General features: G+C 37.3%; 1 protein-coding gene across 2 annotated transcripts in view; it reads left to right on the top strand.

The window, feature by feature from the left end:
* Positions 1–14,663, top strand: part of PDZD8 (PDZ domain containing 8) — a 93,767-nt gene that overhangs the window by 28,278 nt on the left and 50,826 nt on the right. The window contains exon 2 of one of the 2 annotated variants that reach the window (XM_022568653.2): positions 4–129. The exons of the other annotated variant lie outside the window; for it this stretch is intronic. Within the exon in view, the coding sequence (XP_022424361.1) occupies positions 4–129 (126 nt within the window). The remainder of the gene's footprint in view (positions 1–3; positions 130–14,663) is intronic. 2 annotated transcript variants of the gene reach the window in all.

The following is a 14,663-nucleotide window of genomic DNA, read 5'->3' as shown; positions in this document are numbered from 1 at the left end:
CAGGTTTAAGCCGTTTTTCCCATTCCAAACCTTGCAAGGATTCGAAGAAGATGATGAAGAGCATATCCATATACAACAATGGGCACTTACTGAAGGCCGCCTTAAAGTTACATTGTTAGAATGTAGCAGGTATGTTCTTTGTTTTGTCATTACTACATTATAGGAAAGAAAGTACACTGAAAATGTACTTGAGCAGTATTTGTGTTTATTCCCCGCTGTGTTAATTTATATTGTATTATCTGTAAATTCTTTAATTGTAAATTTCATAAAAGTAGTGCTTTCCAACTTATAAAAAATACAAACTATATTTTAGAAAGCATTCTAATGGCGGGGGTGATCATTTATCCTGCAGTAATTTCCAAACTTTTTAGATACATAATGCTCTGTTGGCATATTTCTTACTACCTATTAGAAAGCTGTTCATAGCATAACAGTTTTGAGAACTGTTTTTGATAATTGGAAATACCCTGGAAAGTTGCAAAATCAGACTTGTAAACTCCTGTGATTCTTAAAATTTTAGAGCTGGAAGGGAATCTCAGAAGTAATCTTGCCCAGCCTCTTTATTTTTCCAGCCCCATAGTCTAAGCTGTGTTCATACTTTGCTTGAACTACTTACTACATTAGTCTCCTTACTTATCTCCTAACACGGGTTACCATTATGACAACCAGAATGAGCTTTTCAAAATGCATATCTGATTGTCACTTTCCTACTTAAAATTCTCTAATGGCTTCCCCATTCCTCTTAGAATATAGACCCAAATCTTTTTCATGGCTTGCATGCCCCTCTTCACCTCTCTAGTTTCTTTCTCCACCCAGCCCCTCACTCACAGTGCTTCAGCCACATAGGCCTTCCTAAGAGAAGAGGTTGGCAAACTTTTTCTCTGAAGGGCCAGATAGTAAATATTTTAGGCTTTGTGATTCACATGGTTTCTGTTGCAACTACTCAACTCTGCCTTGTAGTGAGAAAGCAGTCATAGACAGACAGCAGGTAAATGAATGGGCATGGCATGGCTGTGTGCCCGTAAAACTTTATTGTATGAATTTTATAATTTTTATGTGTCATAAAGTTCTTTTGATTTGTTTTTTTCAGCCATTTAAAAATGTGAAAACCATTGGTAGCCCACAAGCCTTATAAAAACAAGCAGTGGACTGGATTTGGCCCATGGACCGTAGTTTGCCATTCCCTGCCTTAGATATTTTAACGTACCAAGCTCCTGTGTTGACTCTCCACTATTCTCCTGGCTGAAGGCCCTACCCCATCTTCTGTTCCTTGAGACTAGCCTTTCTTGCTTCACCTTAAAAACTGCCTCCTTACTGTGTCTCCTGATCATTCCAACTACAAATACACTATCCTTATTGCTACATTTCTGTGACCACTTATTTGTTGCTTAATCACTCTATTTTTATTTTCAGTCCATAATAAAAAATAAGTGCTTGAGTCCAGAGGTTTTATTTTATACCAAATATACCTGTATCCTTGCTAATAGGTTAATTTTGCGTATACTAATAATATGCTAAATATTTTTTTAAGTCTTGGAGTGAATCAATATTGTGTACGATTATGTCAGAAAGTCTAGTTTAAAGGGAATTCTTTTATCAAAGAAAGACTGAATATGCTGTAAATTTTGTAAAAGGGACTGCAATGTACAGTAAAATGATACATACAATAAAAATACGGCTCTACGTAAGTCTGAATTTGAAGTAGCTAAGCCAATACGCTATGGTAAGCATAAGTATTAAATCTCTCCTGTCTAAAATCTAATTATAATTTACAATTATATAAATTATATAGATATCTAATTATAATTATAAATATCTAATTATAATTTGGGCTTATATTATCATTTGGAAGGATGTTTATCAACTGGCCTGTGTCTGAGGAAATTTTGGACTGGTACTTTCTTTCAGTGAATTTTCTTATAGATTCACAGGCATCAAAATCATACCATTGGATTACCTTTTCCAAAATAATCATAGCAACTTCTAAACATTTGAAAGGCAGCTTTGTAAAAAATTTCTTGACTCTTCTGTTGTTAATTCCTACCTACCTATTCACCCGCCCATCCCCAAACTTGCAAAGATAGCCTTGAAGGAGATTCATTGATTGATTCATTGAACAGATATTTAATGCAGTGTATATGATGTGTAATCGGTACTGTGCTTGGAACTTTAAAAAACTAGTTCTTTTGTCTTGGTGTTGCTGATGGGATTATGGATTAATTATATGTCTGTTGTTTGCGGCTTTTTTTTTTTTTTGCGGTACACGGGCCTCTCACTGTTGTGGCCTCTCCCGTTGCGGGGCACAGGCTCCGGACGCGCAGGCTCAGTGGCCATGGCTCACGGGCCTAGCCGCTCCGCGGCATGTGGGATCTTCCCCGACCGGGGCACAAACCCGTGTCCCCTGCATCGGCAGGCGGATTCTCAACCACTGCGCCACCAGGAAGCCCCCTGTTTGCGGCTTTTTAACCACTTGCTATTGCTGTCTCCTTTGCTCACCATTCTCTTGCTTTATTTGAGATACTGCTCACTTAAAACCTTGGGTCAGCCTTGAACCCAAGACTGCATGAAGGCATTGAGAGAGTGTAGTCAGGCATTATTTAGGTCATGTTGAATTGAGATAAATAATACAAAGAAAAACATTACAATTTATGAAGTATATGTATCCTATTTTATTTTAATAAGGAACTGTATAATGAATCTCTGAAAGAATATACAAGAAACCAATAAAAATTTTTATGGGGAAAAGGTTGAAGGAACTGAGTTAATGATGATGGACAGGGGTGAAGGTGAGAGCCAAACTTTTCACTATAACCTTTTTTATACTGTTTGATTTTTGTGACTGTATCACCTTGTCAAAAAATTTAAAAATAAAGACCAGTATTTCTGGAGAGTTGAAGGAGAAAGCATGGACAGTAGTTCATGTTCTTATGTTAGTCCTTGTTAGGCCAGCACCTTTCCCAGGTGACAGCTTAATCTTGGGAACAAGCACACTATCTCAATAGTGTTTTAGTCACTATCTTTATAAACCCAACCATGTAAAGTTACTTAGTGTTGTGGTGCTATGTGTTATTCACACAGTTTAAGGATCACTTAAAATTGTTAATGAAGGAGAGAATAAATTACTAATTACTACTTTCAACTCATTCCTGCTTTTTTATTCTTCTCATATTCTTATTAAAATCTTTCTTACATTGTTGTTTTTCTTCTGAGCATTTTTGTTAGTAGAAAAAAAAGAACACAAGGTGCTCCTGTGTTGGGTGCGTAAACATTTATAATTGTTATATCTTCTTCTTGGATTGATCCTTTCATCATTATGTAGTGTCCCTCCTTATCTCTTATAACAGTCTTTATTTTAAAGTCTGTTTCATCTGATATGAGTATTGCTACTCCAGCTTTCTTTTGATTTCCATTTGCATGGAATATCTTTTTCCATCCCTTCACTTTCAGTCTGTATGTGTCCCTAGGTCTGAAGTGCGTCTCTTGTAGACAGCATATACATGGGTCTTGTTTTTGTATCCATTCAGCCAGTCTGTCTTTTGGTTGGAACATTTAATCCATTTACATTCAAGGTTATTATCAATATGTATGTTCCTACTGCCATTTTCTTAATTGTTTTGGGTTTGTTTTTATGGGTCTTTTTCTTCTCTTGTGTTTCCCACCTAGAGATGTTTCTTTAGCATTTGTTATAAAGCTGGTTTGGTGGTGTTGAATTCTCTTAGCTTTTGCTTGTCTGAAAAGCTTTTGATTTCTCTGTCGAATCTGAATGAGATTCTTGCTGGGTAATCTTGGTTGTAGGTTTTTCTCTTTCATCACCTTAAGTATATCCTGCCACTCCCTTCTGGCCTGCATAGTTTCTGCTGAAAAATCAGCTGATAACCTTATGGGGATTCCTTTGTATGTTATTTTTTGTTTTTCCCTTGCTGCTTTTAACATTTTTTCTGTGAATTTAAATTTTGTTAGTTTGATTAACATGTGTCTTGGTGTGTTTCTCATAGGGTTTATCCTGTATGGGACTCTCTGTGCTTCCTGGACTTGGGTGACTATTTCCTTCCCCATGTTAGGGAAGTTTTCGACTATAATCTCTTCAGATATTTTCTCAGACCCTTCTTTTTCTCTTCTTCTCCTGGGACCCCTATAATTCAAACGTTGGTGCACTTAGTGTTGTCCCAGAGGTCTCTGAGACTGTCCCCAATTCTTTTTATTCTTTTTTCTTTATTCTGCTCTGTGGCAGTTATTTCCACCATTTTGTCTTCCAGCTCACTTATTTGTTCTTCTGCCTCACTTATTCTGTTATTGATTCCTTATAGTGTATTTTTAATTTCAGTTATTGTGTTGTTCATCTCTGTTCTTTAGTTCTTCTAGATCTTTGTTAAACATTTCTTGTATTTTCTCAGTCTGAACCTCCATTCTGTCTCCGAGATTCTGGATCATCTTTACTATCATTACTCTGAATTCTTTTTCAGGTAGATTGCCTATTTCCTCTTCATTTATTTGGTCTTGTAGGTTTTTACCTTGCTCCTTCATCTGTGACATATTTTTTTGCTCTCTCTTTTTTTTTTTTTATAAGTGGGACTGTGTTCCTATCTTACTAGTTGTTTGGCCTGAGGCTTCCAACATTGGAGTTTGTAGGCTGTTGCGTAGAGCTGGGTCTTGGTGCTGAGATGGTGACCTCAGTGAGACCTCACTCCGATGAATGTTCCCTGGGGTCTGAGGGCCTCTGTTAGTCCAGTGGTTCAGACTCGGAGCTCCCACTGCAGAAGCTTCAGCCCGACCCCCGGCTCGTGAACCAAGATCCCACAAGACACGAGGGGCGGCCAAAAAAAAAGAAGAATAACAAAGTAAAAAATAAAATTAGACTAGGAAACTAACAGATGTGTTAGAAAGAATATAAAAGTAAGGGGCTTCCCTGGTGGCGCAGTGGTTGAGAGTCCGCCTGCCGATGCAGGGGACACGGGTTCGTGCCCTCGTCCGGGAAGATCCCACGTGCCGCGGAGCGGCTAGGCCCGTGAGCCATGGCCACTGAGCCTGCGCGTCCGGAGCCTGTGCTCTGCAGTGGGAGAGGCCACAACAGTGAGAGGCCTGTGTACCGCAAAAAAAAAAAAAAAAAAGAAAGAATATAAAAATAAAAATATAGATGAACCAACAACCAGAAGGTACAACAGTACCACAATAGTAAAAAAGAGGAGGAGGGGAAAGGAGAAAAGGGTGGGGGGGGGAGGCCTAAGCAAGGGCGAGGTTTGGGCAGTGGGCGGGGCCTATACTTAGGACCCACAGGGCTGGAAAAGGCCCTGGAGGTTGTGGGGGGTGGGGCTTAGGCTCAATAGAACAGAAGGGGCCCAGACGTGCCCCCCTCCCCTGGTCTCAGAGGGCAGGGGACCTCACCTGGGAGCCCAGCAGGCTTCCTGGGGTCGAGTGGGCAGGGCAAACGCCCTCCTCCCAGAGGGCCCCTCCCACCTGCCTCTCCTGATCTCCGTGGCCTCAGGGGGACTGATCCTGTCTGACCTCCACTTCTCCTACTCTTCAGTCCCCCCACATCCTACCGGTTCACTTAGGGGTTCCTCCCATCTCCTTTGAGTGTCAGGGTCTCCCACCAGTGGCCAGCAGGCGCCATAGTTGTGGGGAGACTCTAACTCGGCATCTTCCCACACCGCCATCTTGACTCCGCCCACTCTAAGCTTTTTAGAGCTTGACCTTGAATCAAGTAAAAAGAATGTAACTTTAATAATTTTTTCCCAAAATCCATGAAATGGAACATCATATTTATCATCCACAGACAATGATGGCTCTGTTCAAGGACTTCTTTCTTTTTATTTTTTAAACTTTATTTTGGAATAATAAAATGTTTCTGTGTGAGGATTTTTTCTTTTTTAACTTTATTTTGAAGTAATCTCAGACTTACAGAAGTCTGTTTGAAGATTTATCAAACTTAGCTGTTGTAAGGCTTTGAGAGTGAATTTTGCCAATGAGGAAACAAGTTAGAAGTATTCATAGAAAACTGTTTACTGAAAATACTGGAGTTGTACAGCTGGAAGCTTTATGCTTTAGAAGGCAACATGAAGTGGAAATAATACTGGCTTTTGAATTAGAAAGTGCTGTGTTCACATCCTAGCTGTGTGCTCTTACTGTTTTGTGTTCTCAGGGAAATTACACATCTATAAAAATGGACAAGGGTGCTACCTTGCTGGTAATTGTGATCAGAGGTAGGTAAATAAACCACAGTTCCCTACCACATAGTAAGGCTTCAGTAGATATGGCTTCTATTATTATGCCTTAATATAATCATTATCTTGTTTATCAAGAAGAAAACAAATCCTTAAACAAAAGTGTTCTTTTTTGCATATTTGGTTATGAGAACTGGAATTTGAATTTTATTAATTTGAAAGGGTCTCACACTGTAAAGGGAAGTTCTTTTCTAATTATATGAAATAACAGTTTTGAATTTCCAAAATAAAGCTTGAGAATGGAAACACAGTTTTGTTTGTAAAAATTGGTTCTATTTACCAAAAAGCAAAGTCATTCTGAATAGTTGCTTTTTTTTTTCGCATTGCCTAAGGCTAGATTTTAAGCACAGAAGAACTCAATTGCTGTATTTGTAGTATTGTTATTAGACTAAATTATTTCACATTAGTATTACAATCATATTAAGATTATTATTTTTAAATTTATAATTTATAGTCCATCTTCTGAAAGGATTTTAGGTATTTTGCAAAAATGATATACCTATGTGCAGTTAAATAGAAAATAAATTAGATCAAAAACAACCATGTAGAGAAGAGAAGATCAGTTTTCTGGCAGCAAAGGAAACTTGATGGAGTTCCTAGTTTTTATTTCTTGATAAACTGTGCATGTTTTTCAGGAGAAAAGAAATTCTGACCTCAGATTCTAGGAGGGATTTGTCCCCTACATCTTTGTTGTACAATGTAATGGGTCTCTTTTCCCTTCTCTTCTCTTCTCTTCTCTTCTCTTCTCGCTTTTCTTTTCCGGTTTTAGCAACCAGTTATATTTTTTAAAAAACAAACTTAAGATTATAGTAGTGAAGGCAAAGCCTATGAAGTTCTGTTGTGTGAGAATTCTGTACTCTAGAGCAGTATATTTAGGATAGTCAGTCCTAATTATAGATAGAAGTTCTAATTAAGGACAGTTCTTCACTGACTCACACACTGTTCTAAAGCCTCTATTTTCTTAGCACCTTTTAGAGTGCTGTTTTACTGGGTTCCAAAAATACATCATTTTTAAAATTTTTAAACGTTAACACAAATACAGGAAAACCACAGCGCTTGACATTCTTCTTTCATTACCAAGAGTTCTCCCTTATTCCATAATTATCTATCATCAGCATGGACTCATGGATTCCTATTTTTTTCAATCACTATAATTCTTTACCATCCTTAATTATTTTGGTGCCTAAATTATCTCATATATGACCACTAGGAGCTTCTTCAAATAACCCGGTATTTTTTTCTTTGCTTTTCTTCTTCTTCTCCCCCTCCCCCTCCTCCTCCCCACCCCCCTCCTCCTCCTTCTTTTCTTTCTTCTTCTTTTTTTCTTTTTTTTAGGTCTTCACTACTTTCTGGTACATATAACAAGCTGTTCCAGGTTCATTTTATATCTTCCCCATCACAGTCCTAGAATCGGCTATTTTTCCAAAAAGCCCTGGTTCCTTTTAGTAGAGAATGATATTAGGAATCAAGATCTGGGTGTTGGGTATGTTCATTGCTACTTCATATATTCATAGGGCCCTTCAGTGAGCAGAATTAGGAAATACATATATGTGAAGACACTTGTAAACATATACATACATACACACACACACACAGATACACAATTTAGAAATCATGAGTTCACCTGATACTTCCAATTCTATTTCATCCTCATAGGGTTGTTCCTTGCCTTGGTTCTTCCCCACCTTGGTTCTTCCCCCTTTTGTATTATGTCCCTTGAGCCCTGACTCCCAATAACATCAGCACTTTGACTCATTTGCTCAATCCTATACTACATCTCAGATAGTTCTGAAATTGCTTTGTCCTTACGTGAACAGAGAACATACTTACTAAAAGGAATTCAGGATTTATTTGCAGTTCTCCCCTACCCTACCCATTGAGGGCATGTGGTCATGTACTGTATTCATAAATTAGAATAATTTTTCCCCTTTAGTGTGATTATGTTGTTCATTTGAAATGTAGTTGGGTTCGTTTCAGTTTGCTCTCAGTTTCAGTCTCCCCCCACCCCTGCCTTTCTATCCTTGTTGATTCCTATTTTTTCATATGTAGAGCATTAACGTGCTTCTATGACACAAAACTATACAAAAATATATACAGACAACCCTTACTCAGCCTGGCACTATGTTAACCAAAACCTTGCATGTCAGAACAGTGCAAAGCAGGGACACAATTCTGTTATGCAGTTAACACAAAGTGAGGACTGCCAGTAATATCATTTGGATCTTCTTTTTTTTTTTTTTTTTTTTTTTTTTTTTGCGGTACACAGGCCTCTTACTGTTGTGGCCTCTCCCGTTGCGAAGCACAGGCTCTGGACGCGCAGGCCCAGCGGCCATAGCTCATGGGCCCAGCCGCTCCGCGGCATGCGGGATCCCCCCGGACCAGGGTGCGAACCCGTGTCCCCTGCATCGGCAGGCGGACCCTCAACCACTGTGCCACCAGGGGAGCCCTCATTTGGATCTTCTTTACTGTTTTTTATTTTTATCTAGTTTGGTCAATTAGTGAATAAAGTGTGTTTAAATCTTCAACCATGACTATTAATTTATCTCTTGTAACTTGATTATTAGGTGCATATTTCTTCTTTTTTTTTTAACATCTTTACTGAAGTATAATTGCTTTACAATGGTGTGTTAGTTTCTGCTGTATAACAAAGTGAATCAGCTATACATATACATATATCCCCATATCTCCTCCCTCTTGCATCTCCCTCCCACCCCTCTAGGTGATCACAAAGCACCAAGCTCGTCTCCCTGTGCTATGCGGTTGCTTCCCACTAGCTATCTGTTTTACATTTGGTAGTATATATAAGTCCATGCCACTCTCTCACTTCGTCCCAACTTACCCTTCCCCCTCCCCATGTCCTCAGGTCCATTCTCTACATCTGCATCTTTATTCCTGTCCTGCCCCTAGGTTCTTCAGAACCTTTTTTTTTAGATTCCATATATATGTGTTAGCATACAGTATTTGTTTTTCTCTTTCTGACTTACTTCACGCTGTATGACAGACTCTAGGTCCATCCCCTCACTACAAATAACTCAGTTTCGTTTCTTTTTCATATTTCTTCTTGACATAGTGACTCTCTTATCATTATGAAGGGTCCCTCTTTGTCTTATAATATTTCTTGCCTTAATATTTATTTCATCTGATATTGATATAGCATCTACAGATTTCTTATTATTTTCATGGTGTGTGTGTGTGTGTGTGTAGATATATATCTTTTTTTAACAACCTTTTACTTTCGATCTATTTGTGTCTTTATATTTAAATTGTATCATATGTCATAAACAGTTGGCTCTTGCTTTTATGTGTATAACAATCTCTGCCTTTTCATTGGAGTGTTTAGTTCCCTTATACTTAATGTAGTTATTGATGAGGTTGTGTTTTTAGATCTGGCATTTTGCCACTTGTTTTTTGTCTCATCTGTTTTTTTTTTCCTCTCCTCTGTTTCTTTTCATCCTTCCTGTCTTGTGAATCAAATATTTTTTAGTATTCCATTTTAATTCCTTTATTGGCTTGCTAACTATAGTTTTATACTGTGTATATGGTTGCTCTAGGAATTGGAGTATGCATCTTTAATGTATCCCATATTCTTAGAATATTGTTACTTAAGGTAAATTACAAGAACCTCATAATAGTTTATTTCCATTTATGCCCACATCATCAGTGTTGGTCATATACGGGTATCCCCTGCTTTTTGAAAGTTCGCTTTACGCCACTTCACCTTTATGAAAGACCTACTTTAGTACCTGTTTTTGCTAACTGAAAGAAATTTGAAGAGGATTTTTACTTTTACAGAAATTGAAAAGAGAAAATGTCATTCAACCTTTGTTTTGCAGCAAGCTGACACCACCAAGCTCCTTCTCTGGGAACTACATTCAGCATCCCAGCATCAAGCCGCCATAGCTTTGAACTGTGTCTGTGAACATCTGTGCTTTATCTTGATTTATTTTGTGCATGCGTTAGCAAGATGTGTCCTAAGATAATTGCTTCTGCACTTTACACCATTTTTGCTTACAAAAAGTTTCATAAGAATGCTCTACTTTTGGATAGCAGGGGGAAACCTGTATATTACATTCATATATGTTATTAACCCATCAATAGTGTTATTTTTAGCTTTAAACAGTCATATGTCTTTTAAAGAAATTAAAAGAAACAAATATTTTTTGCATCTACTGTATATTTAACATTTCTATTGCCCTTCATTCCTTCCTTCAGATCAAAGTTACTATCTGGTATCCCGTTCCTCCAGCCTCAAGAACTTCCTTTAGCATTTCTTGTTATTTAGGTTTGCTGGCAACAAATTCTCTGTTTTTGTTTATCTGGAAATTTATTTTTCATGCTGTTGTGAAGGATAGTTTTCCTGATATAGACGTCTAAGTTGACAATTATTTTCCTTCAACACTTTAATTATTTCAATCCTATATTCTGATGAGAAGTCAGCAATCAATCTTACGGCTCCTCTCCACGTACAGTGTGTCATTTTTCTGTAGCTGCTTTCCAAGTTTTCACTTTGGCTTTCAGTCCTTTGACTATGTCTAGAGGTAGTTTTCTTTCTTTCTTTGTTTTTAATGCTTCTATTTCAGTGAACTTCTTGGATATGTACATTAATGTTTTCAGTCAAATTTGGGAAGTTTTGGGGCATTATTTTTTCAGATATTTTTTCTGCTTCTTTTTCACCTCTCCTAATGGGATTCCAAATTACATACATGTTGGGCTGTTTCATTTTCTCCATAGGTCCTTGAGGTTCAGTTTGTTTCTTTAAACTCTTCTTTTTTTCTCTGTGTTCTTTGGATTGAGTAATACTAATCTGTCTTCAAGTTCACTGAGTCTTCTGCTGTCTCTAGTCTGCTATCTCCAATTTTTAATTTCATTTATTATGCTGTTCAGCTCTAGAAGTTCAATTTTGTACAGTTATCATTTCTCTGTTGAGAATACCTATCTTTTCACTCATTATTGTGTTTTTTTTTAATTCTTTGAACAAGATGTTCTTTCAACTCTTTGAGTATATATATATTTTTTTCTTTGAAAAAAATATATAAATGCTGCATTGAAGTCTTATCATCTGGGCCCATTAGGAGTTAGTTTTTATTGACCGCCTGTCCTGTTGACCATCGGTCATACTTTCCTCTTTTCTTTGATCAAAAACTGGACATTGTAGATAATGAGTTGTAGCAACTCTATTCTCTTATGTTCTGAGGATGATTGATTTTCTGTTCTAGTGGGCAGTTAACTTGCCTGTTTTCAAGTTGCAAACTTTGTCTCCGTACTCTTCCCACCCTCCCCATCTTCTCAGCAACAGCATATATTTCTCTTCTTCCTTTGTCTTCCCACTGCTGCCTTTTTAGACTGGTACCCTAATTTTTCCTTCTTTATTTAGCAATCAGCCAAGGATTTGAGCAGAGATGGGACTTACCCGCTCAGTGATTTCTTTGTCTCCCCATAATTTCTAGCTGCTGTGCCGGCTCTGCTGGCTTTGCACTCTATCCTGATTCTTGAAACCCACAAGGCTTCAACTTTCTGCTGCTTGAACTACGCCACCGTTTTCCTGCAGCCATAGCCCTGAGCTATGAAAACCCCATGCTAGCAGTTTATACTCCTTGTTGCAATTTTATGAAATTAGACTGTCCTCTGCCTTCCGTGTGCTTTGGGAAGGTTTACATTATCTTTAAATGTGTTTTTAAAATTCTTTTTATCCAGTTTTTATAACTGCAGTCTGTTGGAGAGTTTGTGTGACCACTTCACCACTATTACCAGAAGTACTGTTCACTTGGTTTTCTTGTAGATGTTGTTGACAGGTATTGCCTTTGTTTTCCTGGTTGTTCTTTGTGCTTTAATGGGAGGATTTGGGGAGACTCAAAACCATGCTACCACCACTGCCATCCTTCTAGAACCAGAAATACATATTTTTACTTTGATTTTATAAGGCAAAGGAAAGGATTTAATTATGTGATTAAACTATTTTGAAATAAAATCAGCTGTTTCTTTTATTAGGTGAGGCAGCTTCAAGGTAAAAATTTGGTAGAAAGAATTAATACTTTAAGTAGCATTATATCCATATTATATAGTGAAATGTTTAGTTCTTCTATAGAGAAGGCTGTTAACATGGAATTTTGAAATTCGTTTACAAGATGAGCAGTTTTAGAAATTAAAACCAAGGAAATATTTCTAGCTTGCATTTGTTTGTGGTCTTCCATTTATTTTAGTATTGAGTTTGATTATATTCACTTGTTTATTTTTGACTCAAGTGGTAACTGTTTTTTAAAAAATTTTATCTGAAGTAAATAAGGCTAAATATTAACTCCCCACCACCCCGAGTAGTTGGTAAATGTGTGTTCCTTATACTCTGCATTTATTTTAATGTTTGACAGTTTATCTTTTTTAAAAAGAGAAAATATCTAGCTAAACTTGAATATATTTGGGGGCATGACTCTACAAATACCTCTGTTGTTACTAATAGCGTTTACTTATTACCTGCAATATATAATATATGGTAGGTACTTTGCATTCATTATTTCAGCCCTCAGAACATCTTTATGAGATTAGTATTATATCCATTTTATAGATGAAGAACTGAGATCCATAAGTTACTTGCCCAAGACCCCATAGCTGGAATTTGAATCTAGGTTTGTTTGACTTCAAAATCCTTCACTCATTCTATCTTCATAGCCTTTTTTTAAAACTTGTTGAAGAAAAAAGTTTTGGTTCTTAAATTTTTCATATTATGTTAGAAGTATATAAATTTTGGAATTTTTTTTTACCTATTTGAAGGCAAGTCATTATATTTTTTTAAAAATTACCTTTTCAAGAAGATCTTGGGATGTAGAAATGTGCATTAGTAATGAAGCATCATTAAGATAAAGGCTGGGGCTTCCCTGGTGGCGCAGTGGTTGAGAGTCCGCCCGCCGATGCAGGGGAATTGGAAGATCCCACATGCCGCGGAGCGGCTGGGCCCCTGAGCCATGGCCGCTGAGCCTGTGCGTCCGGAGCCTGTGCTCCGCAACGGGAGAGGTCAGAACAGTGAAAGGCCCACGTACTGCCAAAAAAAAAAAAAAAAAAAAAGATAAAGGCTGAAGTTGTTACCTTCATGGAGGAGAGATAAAAGGAAATTAGCTCAAACATGAGACATTTAAATTTGTGTAAGGGAAAACTTCCACTCAGAACGAATTACTTGGAGCTGTTGCTGAATATTACTCCTAGTGGTTTTTAAGGCTATATAGATCTATAATCATAAAGGCCTGCTTTTGACTAGAAGAAGACTTTTCAGAAGATTCCAAATTTAGAGTTCATTTGTCCTGGGTTTATATAGGTATTCTTTCCCCACCTCCTCTTTCCTAAGATTACTGTGTTGGAAAATAGTATTGTTTCTTTTGTAATTGTACAGGCATAGCTCCAGAACACCACAATGAAGTGAATATGACAGTAAAGCAAATGACATGAATTTTTTGGTTTCCCAGTACATATAAAAGTTATATTTACACTATACTGTAGTCTGTTAAGTGTGTGATAGTATTATGTCTAAAAAACTGTACATACCTTAATTGCAAACTACTTTATTGCTAAAAAATGCTAACCATCATCTGAGCCTTCAGCGAGTCATAAAATCTTTTTGCTTGTGGATAATCTTGCCTCGATGTTGATGGCTGCTGCGACTGATCAGGGTGGTGGTTGCTAAAGGTTGGGGTGGCTGTGGTAATTTCTTACAGTAAGACAACAGAGAAGTTTGCTGCATTGATTGACTTTTCCTTTCACAGATGATTTCTCTGTAGCTTGCAGTGCTGCTTGATAGCATTTTACCCACAGCAGAACTTTTTCAAAATTGGAGTCAGTCCTCTCAAATCCTGCCATTGCTTTATCAACTAAGTTTATGTAATAGTCTAAATCCTTTGTTGTCATTTCAAAAATCGGTTGAGTTTGCCGTCTTACATGGGAATGATTGGTGGTGCCCCAAAATAATTATAATAGTAGCATCAAAGATCACTGATCATAGATCACCATAACAAATATAATAATAATCAAAAAGTTTGAAATACTCCGAGAATTAACAAAATGTGACACAGACACGAAGTGAGCAAATGCTTTTGGAAAAATGGTGCTGATAGACTTGCTCGATGCAGGGTTGTCACAAACCCTCAATTTGTAAAAAAATGCAATATCTACGAACTATTAGTAAAGCAAAAAGCAACAAAGCAAGGCACAATAAAACGAGGGTATGCTTCTATACCTCTACTGCTATTTCATACAGTAAAACAGCTGTTTTAATTCTTCTGATGTCTGAATTGTAAAAGAATTTAAGAAATTAAGTATGAACCCAGATGACATAAAGCCAACACTATGTTTTAAAATGCCAAACTCCAAAATGTTTAAGTGCAGTGTTGGCATGCTATATACTTATATATGATACTTCAACAAAAGTGAACTGTAAAATGAACTGTGGTCAGAAAAATA

The sequence above is a fragment of the Delphinapterus leucas genome, chromosome 16 (assembly GCF_059928025.1).
Source record: "Delphinapterus leucas isolate spDelLeu-1000000601 "Yukka" chromosome 16, BTC_Dleu_Yukka2, whole genome shotgun sequence".
In the NCBI taxonomy this organism is placed as follows: domain Eukaryota; kingdom Metazoa; phylum Chordata; class Mammalia; order Artiodactyla; family Monodontidae; genus Delphinapterus; species Delphinapterus leucas.
Note: the sequence above shows the minus strand (reverse complement) of the source record. Positions and strands in the feature narration are given on the sequence as shown.